At 43.9% G+C, this 18,118-nt stretch overlaps 1 protein-coding gene and 1 long non-coding RNA gene across 3 annotated transcripts in view; one reads left to right on the top strand and one right to left on the bottom strand.

Annotated features, from left to right (window-relative positions):
- Window positions 1-18,031, top strand: part of myo10l3 (myosin X, like 3) — a 55,554-nt gene extending 37,523 nt beyond the window's left edge. Inside the window, exons 19-41 of one of the 2 annotated variants that reach the window (XM_029459094.1) lie at window positions 1,086-1,166; window positions 2,945-3,069; window positions 3,225-3,339; window positions 6,417-6,523; window positions 8,030-8,443; window positions 8,545-8,575; window positions 8,699-9,514; window positions 10,218-10,341; window positions 10,664-10,907; window positions 11,036-11,131; window positions 11,308-11,401; window positions 12,012-12,067; window positions 12,173-12,315; window positions 12,469-12,663; window positions 12,768-12,925; window positions 13,349-13,472; window positions 13,650-13,947; window positions 14,052-14,259; window positions 14,414-14,550; window positions 14,703-14,826; window positions 14,916-15,371; window positions 15,911-16,102; window positions 16,208-18,031. In XM_029459094.1, the coding sequence (XP_029314954.1) occupies window positions 1,086-1,166; window positions 2,945-3,069; window positions 3,225-3,339; window positions 6,417-6,523; window positions 8,030-8,443; window positions 8,545-8,575; window positions 8,699-9,514; window positions 10,218-10,341; window positions 10,664-10,907; window positions 11,036-11,131; window positions 11,308-11,401; window positions 12,012-12,067; window positions 12,173-12,315; window positions 12,469-12,663; window positions 12,768-12,925; window positions 13,349-13,472; window positions 13,650-13,947; window positions 14,052-14,259; window positions 14,414-14,550; window positions 14,703-14,826; window positions 14,916-15,371; window positions 15,911-16,102; window positions 16,208-16,312 (4,443 nt within the window). In that variant the 3' untranslated portion in view covers window positions 16,313-18,031. Of the gene's footprint in view, window positions 1-1,085; window positions 1,167-2,944; window positions 3,070-3,224; window positions 3,340-6,416; window positions 6,524-8,029; window positions 8,444-8,544; window positions 8,576-8,665; window positions 9,515-10,217; window positions 10,342-10,663; window positions 10,908-11,035; window positions 11,132-11,307; window positions 11,402-12,011; window positions 12,068-12,172; window positions 12,316-12,468; window positions 12,664-12,767; window positions 12,926-13,348; window positions 13,473-13,649; window positions 13,948-14,051; window positions 14,260-14,413; window positions 14,551-14,702; window positions 14,827-14,915; window positions 15,372-15,910; window positions 16,103-16,207 lie in introns of both variants that reach the window. The other variant, XM_029459093.1, reaches the window with a different exon arrangement.
- On the bottom strand, window positions 11,575-17,964 carry LOC115026315 (uncharacterized). Its single transcript, XR_003834286.1, has 5 exons — window positions 17,835-17,964; window positions 13,317-13,449; window positions 13,099-13,177; window positions 12,545-12,660; window positions 11,575-12,398 (listed from the first exon to the last, which is right to left on the bottom strand). It is a non-coding gene; the product is annotated as an uncharacterized LOC115026315 (long non-coding RNA).
- Window positions 18,032-18,118: the final 87 nt, after the last annotated feature.

The raw sequence follows: 18,118 nt of genomic DNA, 5'->3' as shown, positions 1-18,118 counted from the left end.
TCACACAGACAACAAGGTAATTGTCTCCTATGCGCTGCTGCATATAAGGATCTTAATCCTTTAACTTTTTGGCTGTCTATCTTAGCATGATGAGTGTGAGCGCGGGGGAACAGATAGAAATCATGGACAGACAGAAAGAGGAGGAGAATGCAGCCAGTGTATTTGATCTGCAGAGAATGATGGCTGATGGGATATATGAAATATGTGATTGTGGCGGTGGTGGGGGGGTTTACAGTGGAGGGCTTATCTTAGCATGTCCTAACTGCAGTGTGGAGAGAAGGAGCAGGGGAGGATTTGGCAGGATGCCCTGGCCTACAGTTGCTAAAGCCAGGGGATTAGGGTTGATGGCTGGGCAGAGAGGGGCCAACCAGGGGCCAATCATGCTCAGCTCTGCCAGGCCGGGCCTCACTGGAGACAGACTGTCTGAGGCAGCGAGGAGAGCGAGGCTGACATAGCCTGCGAGGTCCAAGGGTCCTTGAGTGTGGGTGTGTGGGTGTTATGGTAAATAAATGAACAGTATACCTTGTAAGAGACCAAAAGTATCAAATAATATTTGCATTTACTCATGTACTATACTAAAGTAACATTTTGAGGAGCTTTTAGTTGAGTGTTTCTATTTTTTTGCTACTTTATAGCCATATTTTGCTCTGCTACATTTCAGAGAGAAATACTGTACTTTCTAATCCTATGTTGTAGATTAACATTTAGCATAATGCTCATTTAATTTTCAAGTAATTTGTGTCTGTTATTGAGTCCTAAAAGTAGTATTTTCTTAAAATAAGTGGAAATATCTGCCATTGCGCGACACAATTCCATCCTCTTTTAACAGAAGCGAAGTAGTTTTATGAATTTTCTTAATAAGATGAAATGTTTATTGATTCTTCTGTCAAGATTGTCACACTCACACCTAAAGTACTGAACATTAATTACATTTCAAATGTTGTTATTATTATTATTATTATATTATTGTCCACAAGGTGAGAAGCACATTCATAAATAAATATGCATAAAGTAATATATTTGGATGGATTAACATGCGTCTCTGCTGTGTTGATCACACTCCTCTTGTTGCTAATGTGTTTCAGGATTCTCTCCATTCCCTGATGGCCACACTAAGTGCCTCCAACCCCTTTTTTGTACGCTGCATCAAACCAAACATGGACAAGGTAGGTCATGTAAATTTCATTGCACAAAAAAAAAGAAGAAATGTCAGAAACCCTGCCAGGTCTTGTCAAGGTCAGCGCCTGCAAAGTTAAACCTCCTTAGTGCTATTCATAGCTCTCATTGCTTAGAGCTAATCTTTACTCGTATAATTGTTCCACTTGAAAATGAACTATTCTTTTTGTTTTTTGCTGCAAATTCTTTTTACTAATACACTTCTACTGCTCTTCTGCTTTGGTGCAAATACTCTCATTGTACTTAGTCAAATAAAAGGGCTGTGTATCAGCACATTCCTATCACTTTATTCCCTTTACCAGAGGTCGGAGGTCACTGCTGGCCACTCCAGCTGCAGCGGCTTGGCGGATGCTCTGCTGATCTGGCTGCATCAGTGGAATGCCAAGATAAGACCACAGTGCTGTGGCTGTGGTGCAGCCAGGGGGACGTTTTTAGGCCTCTGCCCCTCCAATACACTTTACCACACAACTGTTAACCCTTTCACAATCTGCACTGTTATCCAATTGTCTGATATTGGAAACTTGGAGTTGGTTGTATTATGTTTCTTTATTCTCTGTGTGAGAGAGTGAATTTAGCTGCTCTGTAATCCAGTGGCATTATCGCATGTTATTGTTAGTTATTAATGTACACAGTGCGGGGATTGTCCTCTTCTCTCAGCTCCTTACTTCCCACTCTCTATGTGTCATGACACACGTTCTCGCTTACTTATTAGCATGGAAACTGCACTGTCTTTCTCTCTCTCTCACCCCTTCGCCCGTCCCCTGCTCTCACTGGCTCTGCCTCGCATTCGCTCACCTGGCCTCGGTCGCTCAAGATGGAACAAGCTGTGCCTCATTTAATCCTACAGAATGACAGGATTGCGTGCACGCAAACACTCACACACTTCCAATGTATTTGTGTGATTAGCGTGCACCCACCCTACTTGGAAAGAATGTCACTGTGGGAAGGGTCAGCTTGTTTTCCCTCAAACAAGTCAACATGCCGTATCTCTTTCAGCTGCCTAAATCCTCTGCTAAAGAGCAGAGTTCAGAGCTCAGATGGGTGCACGTTTATTTGTGTGTCCGTGTGTGTGTTTGATTATGAACATGAACCAATGCAAGCATGCCTTTGTAGCCAAGTGTGTCTGCTTCCACGCATAGTAGCATTAGCCTGTAATTAGATTGACACATTTAGGGAATGCTGTCGTCCTGTGTGGGGCTTATCCAGCGCCGTGTGCCCTCTGGGTGTCAATGGCCTTTGTGCGGTCCCTGTGAGCGATCAGGCCGGCTGTGTTGAGGTATTAGGCAGCAGACATCATAAATCCTTTCTGAAAGGCAGACCTGAGGATCATCGGTAACCCAGATCAGTGAACAATGCCGCTGATTATACCTACCGGTTGGCAAGGTCTTGCTCAACACTGTTCGGGTTTCTCTTTGGTGGCGTGTGTTTTTATTTGCAGTAACCTGACTGTTAAGGTAAAATGATAGCACTCCCCATGGTAATTTACTTTTTTGTTGAAGTTTTAAGTGACTCAGCAGTAAGATGATTGAAATAGATGTATGGGCTCAACACTAGAGGATTATATTTGCCTGCAGTGATTAGCTGTCCCATGTCTTTCACTCACCAAATATTCACCAAAACATACGTGCTGGTCAACCTTTCATGCATAGCTGAACATGTAATGAATGAAGCAAGCATAGAACAGTTAGTGTCGTTAACATTTGAGAGGAATGAATAGGCATTTTGGTGTTTGTAGTTTTCATGTTGTTTTGTTGTTTGTCATCTACAGAAGGCCAACCAGTTTGATCCTGATGTGGTCCTGAACCAGCTGAGATACTCTGGAATGCTGGAAACTGTGAAGATTCGCAGGGCTGGATTCCCCGTCCGTAGATTTTTTAAGGACTTCTACAGCAGGTCAGCAAAAAAAAAAAATATATATATATATAAAAAATATTGTACACACCAAAAATGATGAGTCACCAAAAGGCGGTTGGATTATGTTGAAAAAATAATCCCCAATATTTGTGTTCTGCTGGTCTGTTTAAATGTATGTATGTGTGTTTCCACAGGTACAAGATGATCCTGAAGAACAAAATCCACTCAGACGATGAGAAACACAGCTGCTCAGAGCTTCTCACACTTTATGACAAAACCAAGACAGAGTGGCAACTGGGGAAGACAAAGGTGGAGCGCACACACACACACACACACAACCACATGACCACACTAACACACCCACACACAACCACACACACACACACACACACACACACACACATAACCACACACACACACACTCACACACACCCACCTGACCACACAAACACACCCACACACAACCACACGCACACACACACACACACACACACACACACACACAACCACATAACCACACACACACACACACACACAACCACATGACCACACTAACACACCCACACACAACCACACGTACACACACACATAACCAACCACACACACACACACACACACAACCACCTGACCACACAAACACACCCACACACAACCACACGTACACACACACACACACACACACACACACACAACCACATAACCACACACACACACACACACACACACACACACACACACACAACCACCTGACCACACAAACACACCCACCCACACACAATCACACACACACACACACACACACACACACACACAACCACATAACCACACATGCCCAGGCTTGTTTTTGTCACTTAGAAGGACATTTCTGCACTGATTACTCTAACCCTAACCCAAAGCCAGCCCCAACATGACTGTCGACCATATCCCAACATTATCTAAAAACAAAGTCCTAACCCTAATGGGTGGCAAGTCCCCATAATGTGATTAAGTGCAAACACACACACACACACACACACACACACACACACACACACACACACACACACACACACATATGGAATCTGAGGTACCCCACGGGATATGGACAATTTCATGCAGGAAATCCCAAGAAGTCAAGCTGCTGTCCTTCCCAAGAAGTTAATGTGTGCCACAGTTTGGACTGCCCCAGATGTGACTCATGTCCCAAAGATTTTTCTGGCCGGATGTGGTCAATCTTCTACTCTCCTGTTGACAACCACAGAGTTACATGGTGACTCCTTAAAAACCCCTGACACCAACAACTGTTACTGTAACTGTGACCCAGCGTGGGGGCTTACAGTAATCCTGAGGAAGCCTTATTTTCAGCTGGAAGATTATTGGCCTCTTGACACTCGTCGAGCTGTTGATTTAATGGACTAAACTCGCGGAGAGTGATTTGGAGGGGGTGCAGAGGTTAGAGGAAAGTCATGTTTTAGAGGCGTTATCATAGCGTTATCTCCAACAGAGGTCTGAGTGATGCTTAGCTTTTCTCTCATTCTCTCTTTCTCCATATGCTTCTTTGTTTCAAACAATTGTCAACTCCCCCGAGCAAAGCCCTCTCTTGTTCTCTTTTAGTGAATGATTAACCTTAATGACTTGTTTGATCTGGACAGTTAAACCTCTTCGTGTCATGTTGAACTCAGCATAGATGGCTTTTTCACAGCAGGAAGAGGATAAAAATAAAACGATTTATAGGCTTTCTTGAAATCAGCTAAATCCACATTTGTTACTTCCTGCTCTAAGTTGTGGTTCCTCTGTAGCCGTTAAATCACGGAGGCATTTCAAATTTGTCGGGCAGTTTTGTTGTAATACCCCATTTGGCTGGCACATTAGGAATAGTGTCAGTTGAACACATGCTGAAATATACGTCAAGAAGAAAATATGTTTGATGTGTTGGTTCTTATTGAATTTATAACCGGTGCATGACCACTAATGTGCACATGCCTATCTTAATTAAAGTTCTCACACATGCACACAGTATAAATCTCTGGAGTCCCCATGTATTACTGATTTCAGAGAGAGAAATCTTGTGGGTAAAACATCCAGGGTCAGTACATTTGAATACCTCTGCTAATGACTGCTCTACTTTACAAGGAGAAAACTAGTTTTTCAAATTAAGAGTCTGAGACTGAGTCTGTGTCCTTCTGCCCACATGCTTGTGTTTTTTATGGCAGCGTAATGTTTTTGGGCTCAGGGAAATGTAGTGTGGGTTGTGGGAAAGGGGGCTGGGAGACAGAAAGGGGGCTACATTTCCTTTGGAGAAACAATCTGTACGTAATTATATACTCTATATACTATGCTGATTGTGTGCAGAGGAAGTGTGTGTGTGTGTGTGTGTGTGTGTGTGTGTGTGTGTGTGTGTGTGTGTGTGTGTGTGTGTGTGTATATGTGTGTGTGTGTGTTTCTGGGACATTTGTTTTACAGACAAGGGAAGGATGTGGACGAAGAGGTAGCTACCTTCTCTCACAGACTGTACAGAGGCAGGCAGGGCTGCAGCTGCGGGGTCCTTTGATTAGTGGAACATCTGGGACACACACACACACACATACACACACACACACAGCGACTCAAAGGTCTCCCCCTTTTATAGAAGCAGTTCATCCTCCAGGCTAGCGACAGATATTGCATTATCACATAAACCCAGATACACAGTTGGTTGGTTCTCCCAGCCTGCTTACATGGTCAGACAGATGAAATCTGATTATGTTTTATAATGTTGTGTTACAGTTCTGTGTTTATTTCTTGTAAGCTTTTTAGCCTAGGACAAGCTGTAGACTGTCAAATGTCCCACAGAGACTGCACCAACTTTGAAAAAAGTCTCCAGGAGCGAGGGAAGGGTTAACTAAACTCTTTCTCCCTCCTTCATAAAAGCAAGGAGGGGTGTGACTTTCTATCTGGACGCCAGCCACTATCCCTCCCCCTTATCCCTCCATCCCTCCTCTGCCTACCTCTCCCCTCCCTTTCTGTGCTTTTCTGCCTGTGCACGCCAGTTGAGCTACCAAGGCAGCAGTAGCAGCAGCAGCAGTAGGGAAATGCTCAGGAAGGACGTCTGAACACAATGAGGCTCTGCAGCAGCAGTATTAGCAGCAACACTGCAGTCCCCGTGCCAGTTTTACCCTCTGATCTGCTCTGCAGTCAGGGAGAGCAGCTAGCCTGATAGCCTCAACTGCACCACAGCTTTCTCTGCAGTGGGCACAGGGTGCTGCCAACAGACAACAAGGGGCCCTTCACATATCTTTGGGATCTCTTTTGCAGCCTTACCAAGAAGAGGAACTAACCCATCCTGTTTCCTTCCCTCCCCAACCTCCCTCTCTGTGTCTCCCCGTACCTGTCACTCCCTGTCGGCCGTGGCGCTGCTCGTCCCGCAGGTGTTCTTGAAGGAGGCCCTGGAACAAAGGCTGGAGAAGGAGAGGGAAGAGGTGCGGCGCAGGGCTGGCATGGTGATCCGCGCCCACATCCTCAGCTATGTGGCAAGGTGAGTCGTGGGGGGGCTGAGTGGCAGCAGCAGTTCTCAGTGTTTGTTTTGTAATCGAGGTGCACAGCCTGTGTGAGTGGTTTTTGGAAGGGCCTCTGGGTTATGTGCGTACATGCCTTTGCACACATGTTCCGCTTTGTGTGTGTGTGTGTATGTGTGTGTGTGTGTGTGTGTGTGTGTGTGTGTGATGTGGTTTGTATACAGTATCAGTGCAGCAGTTGCTTCACAGATTCTCCAGTGCAATACATGTGTACAGTTATTTTATCTCATAAAACTTACTGACACGCTGATGGGTCAGTCATTGCAAACTCATGCTGTATATTCTTCAAATCCAAAATGTCAACTCAAGATCCCAGTTTCCAGTGATGCCAAATATGTCATGTAGAATATTGGAGAACATTCACTACAAAGATCCTGCACTCCAGAAAGTTGTATAGACAGGTGTGTGGAATCGTAAAAGTCTGATTGTGAAATCACTGCACTGTGATCACTCGGTCTCACCGTATTTATGACGTTTCAGTCCTCAGACCCTCATCAGTTAAAAGAACCGTCCTTAATAAATTGAGTAGAAATGGTCGAGAGTTTGCAGGTTTCCTTGGTTCTTTCACAGTCGGAGAAATGTGTATAAAAAGATGCACAAGCCATAAAAAAGTCTTGGGATGTAATATTTCCACTTACAGTTCAGACAGTGAGGAATAAGATGATTTTACCAACCTTAAAACTTGACTTGATGTACATGTTATGCCCCTTAGTTGGACAACCCTCTGACATACATAGTTATCTGTTCGCATCAACAAGACTTTAATTTATTGCGTCACGATTAGCAGTACATTCAATGTTGTTTTTATTCACTGAATAAATCTGTCTTTTCAGCCTGAGCAGCACATTTTCCACCTCTCCACTCTGCCTGTCAGACAGGAGGACATCCATCACTATGGTGGTTTAAAAATCTGCACATTCAGACACCCTTCGGGATGTAATCTAGCAATTCTCCAACTGCGTACTACAACATATAGGGTCACATACAGTCCTCTGAAAGGCTCTGTTGGGAGAGTATAATAGGACTGATAACAGCGTTGTGAGTTTCCTTCCTTTCAAAGCCACTTTTAGTAAAGAAAGAGGCTAGGAAAGTTCCCTAAAGACATAAGTAAAGCCTTTGTATTATTATATGTAACATTATCTCTGTTCTGAGGCCTGTCAGAGGCCACGGAGTGATTACTGTGGAGACTAGGCCAATCTATGGGTCAGAGCACTGTGTGTGGTCCTTTCTTGCAAGGTGTGTGTGTGTGTGCGTGTGCGTGTGCGTGTGCATTCAATGCATGTGCAGTGTGTGGGTGATGGGGTTTAGTCACAGGGCTAAACACAGCAGCCCACACGGCCACAATGGAACAGCACAAGCTCATCAGACTCTAAACATTGCACAAATAAGTTTGTTGTGACATACAACATTGGATTACATATGGGGCCGTGCTTGATTGAAAGGTGTGTGTTTGATTTTCTCATCAGGAAACAATACAAGAAGGTTCAGTCCAGCGTCGTCACCATCCAGAAGAACTACCGTGCTCACTTTTGGAGACGTGTCTTTCTGCGCCTGCGCTTCGCCACCATCATCCTGCAGAAACATCACAGAGGACAGCTGGCCCGATCCCTCCTTCGCCAGCTCAAGGACGAGAAACAGAAGCGAGAGGAGGAGGAGGAGAGGAAGAGGAGAGAAGAGGAAGAGGAGAGGAGGAGAGTAGAAGAGGAGAGGAGGAGGATGGAAGAGAGGAGACAACAGGAGGAGGAGAAGAGGAGAAAGATGGAGGAGGAGGAGAGGCGGAGGCTGGTGGACGAGGAGATGAAGAGGAGGGAGGAAGAGCTGAGACTAATGAAGGAGAAAGAGGAAGAGCAGAAAATGGCAGCTAAAGCAGATGAGAAAAGGTAGAGTAATTCACTCTTGTTGATATGTTGAAGATGAATTAAGATCATATTATTTGGATCGTTCCTTTACGTGCTTTTTTTGTTTTTTATTACGTTTTTAGGAACTCGCTGGTAAATGGTGTGTGTCAGAAGGTAATTATTTTTCAAAAACTGTTCTAACATAACAAAATACATTCTGAGATGTGAATGCGGTGGCATAAAGTATTTTAATTTACTCTCTAGGTCTCTTGCCCTTTCTTATCCTGTCTACACAAGGAGCTGCCCCAGACTCAGACTCAAAGTCACACCTCTGAGGAGGAGAGCCGTCAGATGGAGGAGATCCTGCGGCTGGAGAGGGAGATCGAGCGTCTGCAGAAGCAGCAGGAAGACGGCGTGTCCCTTCTCGGAGACGTCTCCCATGAGGAGCTACGGCAGATGAGAGACGCAGAGATCTACAGACTGGAGAAGGAAGCTTCTCGTGTGGCTACTGAGTTTCTGGAGCTCCTGGACTTTGGTGGTTTAGAGCCGTCCCTCTCAAGTGAGGAGAACCTCCACGACCCGACTGAATCTACAGCCCCTCTGGCCGAGGAGGAGGTGGACGAGGGTTTCCACGCTGAGGAAGAGTGTGTTCCTTTGCCTGACTTCCCTCCTCCGGCTGCGGTTCCACTGGACAAGGAAGTGTTTCGAAGTATTCCCCCTCCTCCACCTGCCTTTGCAGAAGGATTAGTTGCCACCCCCTCCTCTGCTTCCTCTCCTGCAACGGCAGACCTCCTTACCCCGAACGGACTGAGCCATTCCCCTTCTCTCACCGACTCCCGAAGCTCCAGACCTCCTCCTCCTGTAGTCACTAATGGAGAAATGCAGCCTTGCCAGAGAGCCAGCAGGGGGTCAAACTTTGAACCTGTGAGCGAAGAGCCGTCCCACTCAAACCTGCCAGACACAGAGTCAGACTACGACCAGGAGGAGTTTGAGGAGGTTCATGGGAGCTCAGGTGCTAGCACCACTGACGGCCATATAACAGACGAGGATGTGTTGCGGAAATCCTCCTGCACTCAAAACAGCCTGGACTCCTTCAGAGGCAGCTCGGACTCGGTGAGAACTAAAAGAGAGCTGAGAATAATTTCTGTCAAATGCTACAGAATCTAAAAAACGTTTTCAAGTACGTTTTGCCTTAAAAACTTGGAGTTGCTGCATTTTCCATAAGCCATATCAGATCTGACTTAAGCCATTGTTCACATATACACACCTAGCTTTCCTCTGGTGGTATTATTCTGCCCACATATTGACTCAACACCTTCACTGCATATTCCAACATTCAGTGTACACGTGTGCAAGCCTGAACCCCCCCCCCCTCCCTTAACATATCAAAAGGCTCAGCTCACGTTAGAAAACACTGTTGCAATTATTTGTTTTGGTTCTGCTGATGAGCATGTGAATCTATTCCCAGATACTGCAAGTCAAGCAGAGAGCTCAGACCTAAAAACTGTCAGATCAGCAACATGTCAAAGCGAAAGAAGGGTGGAGAGGGGGGGGGGGGGGGGGGCAGGTTGATTGACAACAAGATTAGACAGATTTTGGGCACTGATTTCAGTACTGAAATTGCCAAATGAAGACTCTGACTTCCTGTAGTCTTCAGAAAATGAAAGAGACCCAACTAGTTGTTTCTTGAAATGACATTACAAATGTGCAGGTTTTAATATTCAAGTGTGGTACACCTGCTGCTTATATACATTTCCTGTGAAGGTATTGTCATGGAATACATCTCTCTTCATAAACGCTGCTGTTTGTGTTTCAGTTCATTGACAGCGATGAGGAAAACGATGGTTATGTGGACACAGATGAGGAAATCTCCAATGGGAGAGGGAATCTGCTGAATGGCAGTGGGCCTCCATACTTCCACGGCTACCTCTACATGAAGAGTGAGTAGCTTCACCAAATCACTGCCCAGCAGGCACGCAGATGATTTCCGCTGGTTGTTTCATAAGTTTTAGAAATGTTTAAAACAGCCTTGCTGTTTTTATCAATGTTTTACTTTTAATGTATATTTTTCTTAAATGTAGTTTATTGTTGTTTTCCAGTGTTGTGTGTTTTTTTGTGTCCAGAGCACATCCCAGAGGATGCATGCATATGTGTGTGAATGTCTGGGTCTGTTTTTACTGCTCCCATCATACTGAGATTTCACATGAAACATTATTAAATAAACATCCTTTCCTTCTCTCTCTGCACTCTTCCCTCTTTCAGGTGGTTTGATGATCCCGTGGCGTCGACGCTGGTGTGTCCTGAAAGACGAGACCTTCATGTGGTTTCGGGCCAAGCAGGACTCCCTCAAATCCGGTTGGCTTTACAAGAAAGGAGGAGGAATGTCCACCCTGTCTCGGCGCAACTGGAAGATGCGCTGGTTCGTTCTGCGGGAGTCTAAGCTCATGTACTTTGAGAGCGACAGCGAAGAGAAGCTGAAAGGCACCATCGATGTCCGCACGGCCAAGTAAGACCCTGTTCTCAGTCTTTGGGGTTACACTCTTAATTTTGTTTCACTTATTTTGGGTGTTATTTGGGAGAAAGTGAACAATATATAGTTCACTAAGTGTTGTTCTACTCTGGGTGTTTCTGTAGGGACATAGTGGACAATCATGAGAAGGAAAACGCACTGAATATTGTGACTGAGGAGAGGACCTACCACATCTATGCAGAGTCTCCAGAAGATGCCAGGTATATCCATAGATTCTATAGATATCATAAACTCACTGTTGTGTAGGCATCTCTCTGTATAAGTGATATGTGGATATAAAGTTCCCCCTTGTGGTTGCCAACGGAGGTTCATGGTGTAATTTTCAATTATATGATTGCTGACTTTTACTTTCTGAACTCCCTCTGACCCCATCCAGTGGTTGGTTCAATGTGCTGAGTCGGGTCCACAGCGCCAGCCCGGAGCAGCTCATGGAGATGCACCATGAACAGGCCAACCCGAAGAATGCAGTGGTTAGTGCTGTTTTACCTCTCTGCTGCCTGGGCCTCAGCTCAATATGTTTCAGCTGTAATGATGAAGCATGTAACTGAATCAGTTTGAAGTATAATTGCCCAGATTTGTGTCATATAGTCATTTAAGCTGAATAAGCAGAACTCACACACTGGTGTATTATTGTTAATTTTTATGGGCTTTTAAAAGATTGCAGTGGATTTAATGGGAATTTCAGATTTAAAATAAAAAGTAACCGGATAACAAAATTATGGAAAGACAACATTATATAGAAATTAGATAACAAATATGTACAGTATAAATAACATATTACTGTAAACACCCACTTAATGGGACTGTAAGCTTCAGACAAAGAGTTTGAAGCTTACACACATTTGCCTTCAGACATTGTCGGACGACATATTGTACAAACTGCTTAGTTTCAATCATACCCAGGCCGTTACCCTCTTTAAAACCCCTTCACATTTTTTTATTTCATGGTCGTTGACACCCTAATCAAATAGTGAATTACACTCTTAAAATAAAACAGCTTGGAGTACCATGTGGCAATGTAATATCTTATTGAACAGTTAATAACATCATTTCAAATCCACCCCTCTTCTCTCTGTCCAGGGAACACTAGATGTGGGCTTGATTGATTCTGTTTGTGCATCAGACAACCCCGACAGGTGAGGATCAACCAATAAACCTAAAAGATGTATTTAGACTGCAGTCTAAGTGGTATGACAGCAGGTAAGTTGTATAACAACACGTTTATGTGTTCTGTTTTACAGACCAAACTCGTTTGTGATCATTACGGCTAACCGGGTGATCCACTGCAACACAGACACACCGGAGGAGATGCACCACTGGATCGGCCTGCTGCAGAAATCCAAGGGAGATTTCAGGGTTGACGGACAGGAGTTCTTAGTCAGAGGTTAGTCAGTTGAGACACACTCTGGAATCTTTGATGAGGTTAGAGTGATTCATGTGCTTATGTATGCTGTACGACACCTCTGGCTAGCTCCATTCCAGGATTTGTTTGAGAGAAGGAAAAATAGGATTAACAATAATGTTTATCCTCCCTCAGGATGGCTGCATAAAGAAATGAAGTCGGGAGCAAAAAGCACTTCTTTGAAGCTGAAGAAGCGCTGGTTTGTTCTCACCACTAACTCTCTGGACTATTACAAGTCATCGGAGCGCACCGCTTCCAAACTGGGAACTCTGGTCCTCAACAGTCTCTGCTCTGTGGTGCAGCCGGATGAGAAGATCTTCAAGGACACTGGTCAGCAACAGAAATATACTTTTATATTTCTGATTAGTTCAATTGTCTTAAGCTCTACTAGGGAGTCATTTTGCCTCTAATTACTTTCTGCTTTCCTAACTCAGGTTACTGGAATATAATCATCCATGGACGTAAACACTCGTACCGTCTTTACACAAAGATGCTGAATGAAGCCATGCGGTGGGCGAACGCCATACAGGGAGCGATAGACGGCAAAGTTCCCATTGAAACGCCAACACAACAACTCATCAGGGACATCAAGGTATTTAAGGATTAATCTGCCTGTTTCTCCCTGTTACTAATGTCATGCTAATAACTGCTTTCAATTATTTGCTTCACAAATAATTCTGCATGACATATCATTAACTCCAATTCTTTTCAGTCATGCAAACCTTTGGCAGGGACACACACTGTAGTAAAGTGAGGTACCTGTACCTGTACTGTGTGCCGTGATCTTCTTTCTGCTTCGCTGGCTTCAAAACACTCTCCTCTTTTCCTCCCACATAGATGTTTACTGCAATAATAACATTCACCACTGATATTACTGCTCTGTTTTTTTTCTTCCTAAACTGATTTGATTAATTCACTTAAATACAAATGTTCTGCCTATTTAAGAACTACTTTGTCGTAAAGGTTATTAATGGCCACTTTACCTGAAGATCGCTAAATCCGTTTTTCTGTCCAGGAGAGCAGTTTGAACGTGGAGGCTGTGGAGCAGACATACTGGAGGAACCCCATCCTGAGATATACCCAGCATCCTTTGCACTCCCCTCTTCTTCCTCTGCCCTATGGAGATGTCAGCGTCCACTGTGAGTGTTATAGCAAGTATTTTTATGTTTCTTTCATTCTTATTCAAATGGTTAAACTTTTAGCATAATATTTGAAAGTGATCTAATGTCATTTTATTAATACTAAGTATAAAGTAAAGAAACTAGTTGTACTGGTCGAGCTGTAATTTAAATCCCCTGTCTGTCCATCTCTCGCAGTGCGAAAGGAAAAGGGTTACACCAGCCTGCAGGATGAGGCAGTGAAGATTTTCAACTCACTGCAGGAGATGGAGGCCGTGTCAGACCCGGTCCCCATCATCCAGGGAATCCTACAGACCTGTCAAGACTTGAGGCCTTTAAGAGATGAGGTTTACTGCCAGCTGATCAAACAAACCAATCACGTCCAGCACCCAAACAGCCCTGCCAATCGTGCCCACTGGCATCTCCTCACCTGTATGTGCTGCACCTTCCTGCCCAGCCGAAGCATCCTACGCTACCTCAAGTTTCACCTCAAAAGGTACAGTGTATTTCTGGGCATATGCCATGATTCATTACAGTCATATAGTCACAGATTACGACGGGTTGAAACTACTACTTCACTGTTTTTGCTTCTTTTTTCAGGATTAAGGAACTGTTCCCCGGTACAGAGATCGAAATGTTCGCCCATTTCATCTGTGAATCTCTGAAGAAGACCAAGAACAGAGAGTTTGTTCCCTCTCAAGAGGAAATCATAGCACTGCTTACCAGACAGGAAATGACCACCACAGTGTACTGCCACGGAGGAGGCTCCTGCAAGATCTCCATTAACTCACACACCACCGCTGGAGAGGTAAGAGGCTGTCATTGCGACACAGGCTACTTTAAACGTTCCTCTGTGATTACTTTACACAAACAATTCAGTTTTGTTCTAACATGGCAAGAGGAGGGGCCGCTAATACATATTAAGCATTGTGATTGTTGATACCTTGGCTTGCTTTGTCCAGGTGGTGGAGAAGCTGATCCGAGGTCTGGCTATGGAGGACAGCAGGAACATGTTTGCACTCTTTGAACACAACAACACTATCGAAAGAGCTGTGGAAAGCAGGGTTCTTGTGGCTGATGTTTTGGCTAAATTTGAAAGGTATGTTATACATGATCACAGGTTACTTTCTATTAAATATTAATTAATTAATATTATTTTAAAACGAGGTCCTGTTACATAGGATACCTAACACGTGAAGAAAGGACAAAATTATAGATGTGTAAGTGACAGGCTTGTGGCTTTCCCATCAGACTGGCTGGCAGTGAGGAAGCTGAGGATGAAGGCCAATGGAAACTCTATTTTAAACTCTACTGCTTCCTGGATGTGGAGAGCATGCCCAAAGAAGGAGTGGAGTTTGCATTCATGTTTGAGCAGGTGTGTTCTACTCTTCATGTTCCACTTTGAGAGTCTTTTCATTCACAAGTTGGTGCTAATGATGATAACTCTCTCGCTTTCCCCTTCAGGCCCATGAGAGTTTGACCTGCGGCCACTTCCCCTCCCGTGAGGAGACCCTGCAGCACCTGGCCGCTCTACGCCTGCAGTTTCTGTTTGGTGACAAAGCGAGGGTCACCTGGAGCCTGGAAAACGTCTACCCCGTGGGCCGACTACGCAATCGCATACTCCAATTCACAAAGGTTGGTGGCGCCTCGGGGTCCGGCCAAACTCTGGAGCGTCGGAGGACTAGCTTCCTGGATGGAACCCTGCGACGGGGGTTGAAGACGGGCTCAATGAAGAAGCAGCGCATGGAGGAGGAGCAGATGTTGGAGATGTGGATAAAGGAGGAGATGTCTGCCACCAGGGCGAGCATCGTGGAGAAATGGTCCCGCCTCACTGGTCAGGACCAGCACCAGGCCATGCTCAAATACATGACCATCATCAAGGAGTGGCCTGCATATGGATCCACACTGTTTGACGTCGAGGTAAGTTTATGAGTGTTCGATTGATGCACGATCCGCGTAACAAGGTCAGTATTGACCTTACAGCACCCAATAAGTTAATAATTTCCTAAAAAAGTAATACAAATGTGCACTTTACCAAATTGAAAATGTTATAAAACCCAATACTGGAATAACTTGAGCAATAATGGGATAAAATGTGCTGACTTATATTGTAATAACATTTTCATCATCATCAGTTTAATGCATCTTTGCATGAAAACACCGTGCCACTGTTGTAATTTTAAAATTCTACACAAAGCCTAGAGTTTACATTTCCAAACATGAAATCAGTGTCAAATGTTAGCATGGCACTAACAGTATTATACATTTGATATGCTTTCACACCTCACAAAAACACACTTTTTCTTACATTATTACATTTTCCGTCAAAATGATTACATGCAGGCCTTGATACCGATCCAGCAGATCAGATCAGTGCGTCTCTAGCTTCCAGCCCGCTGCACACATTGTATGCATTATACATACATGCATTATAACTCCCTGTGTTTGTGTCTTTCCAGTGCAAAGAAGGAGGTTTCCCTCATGATCTCTGGTTAAGTGTGAGTGCTGAAAATGTTTCTGTCTACAAGAGAGGAGAGCCCAAGCCTCTGGAGACCTTCCCATATGAGCACATCATTTTCTTTGGCGCTCCGCAGCCCTGCACCTACAAGATCACTGTGGATGAGCGAGAAATGCTGTTTGAAACCCCGCAGGTACGTAATCTTTCCCGTAGTCAATAAGTTGTGTATGTTTGTAAGAGAGAACAGGATTCCAGAATGTGCTTCTCTTCTCTGCTGACTGTGTGTTTTACCTGCCAGGTGGGAGAGATCACGAAGATCATGAAAGCCTACATAAACATGATCGTGAAGAAGCGCTGCAGTGTGAAGTCTGTGTCCAGTTATGGAACCAACTGGATCAGGTGATTGACTTGGCAGGATTCAAAACGTACTCAGCTACAGTACACCCGGATAACAAGCAAGCGTGAAGAGAAGATGTAGAGACGGCAAGAGGAACAAGTTACCTCAATAGAGATTGTGTTTCAGAGATTTTGGCTACGTAGCAACGCAGACAAGCTCCATCCAGAAATTCCTTTCTATAGAGAAACACAAAAAAAACCTGGTTCCACTGCTTGTGGCAAAAGTGGGAACATTTAAGCTTCTGCACCATTTTAAGCTTTACAGTCGTCCCGAGTGTTGCCTCCCTCCATGCAGTCTCCAAACATGATACTCGCTCTCGTTGGTTTTTTCTCACATCTTACTTGAAATGCATTTCAGGTATCTTTTTTTCGTGGAAAGAAAAAAGAAAGAAAGAAAAATCCAAGAAGACACTAACCCTAACCCTGAGTCTCACATTTCAAAACAGATATTTATTTAACCTCTGAATTAGGACTTTTTAATATCCAAAAGTGTACGTTTCTTTAAACATACATCCAAACTAGATCAAAGAATGTGTTGCCGTGGCAAACTGATGGAGTTGTCACCTTGATTCAAGTGTTTTTTCTACATATTGTGCCCCATTGTAATGAATGTTCTCCTGAATGGAGATTCCCTCAGGTTAATGTGTAATATACCTGTCCCTGGGAGATTATCTCCCTAATCTTGCCTTATTTAAATTTGTATTATTATTATGGATTAAAAGATTCAGATGCAGCCTTTCAGGAATGGAATATAAATGTTGATGAGTATGTTGGACAGTGGTAGTTATGGCTTCCACGGGTGCATGTGCTACAAAAGCACATCCCTATCTTAAAAAAGACAGAAAGTTCAACATGAATAACCACTGCATCAGTGGAGATGCAACGTCTATAACCACTGCAGTCGAGTATTTTGTCAAAAGGCACGATTACTAAAATCGATAGAACTATTTAGTGCTTCTCTCCTAGAACAAGTACTTTGTGTGGAGCTGTTTATTGTGCTGACTTGAGGGTATGTAGCTGAAACTGATGTTTAAGGATGTGTTTTTAGAAACAAGCAGGATACTGCTTGTTCAGTACGTCTGTGTCTAAAGATTGTTTTACTGTGTTTTTTCAGTGATGTCAAGGGCCATGTGAGGGGTGTTGTATATATTTATGGAAGTGTCACAGGACTGGGGGACTAAGCAGACTGAGCGAGGTGATCGGCGTGCAGGAAGTGTAATGGTTGTCCTAGTACTTTTGTTTTTCATTTTAATTCTGCATTCAGGGACACAGAAATCTAGAATCAGACAAGTTGTTCATAACTTACTGTTAATTTTCTTCATTTTGTGCCCTGTTTCTGAGCTTTTGTCAACATAAAATATCCTAAGTGTGTTGCCCTCGCCACCCAACATGCTCAATTCCTTTTATTAATCGTATAGGATATTTTCTCTCTTCTAATGTAAATAAACACAAAGGATGCCTATGCCAGTCGACTTATAGTATAGTTCATGATAAGAGTATGATCCAAACATAATGAGCTTAGTATTTACCTCACATTGCATTACTGTCTTCCATCGCTCTCCAATTGTCCTCACTTAGGCGATCTGGTCAGCTGCCGGCGGCCACACCAGAGACTGATATTGCCAATGACGATGACTGTATTTCTGATTGTTTTGAAGAAGAATCAGAAAATGTTTTATATCAGAATTTAAAGATGCTTTAATAAATTATTGTATTTGAAAAAGCCTCTTTTTGTTTGTGAAATTACTGTCTCCTTGTCATGTCTCAGAGGACAAAATGATACAAATGTGTCTACCAACTCTGTGGATCTTAA

This window comes from Cottoperca gobio, chromosome 21 (assembly GCF_900634415.1).
Source record: "Cottoperca gobio chromosome 21, fCotGob3.1, whole genome shotgun sequence".
Lineage (NCBI taxonomy): Eukaryota > Metazoa > Chordata > Actinopteri > Perciformes > Bovichtidae > Cottoperca > Cottoperca gobio.
Note: the sequence above shows the minus strand (reverse complement) of the source record. Positions and strands in the feature narration are given on the sequence as shown.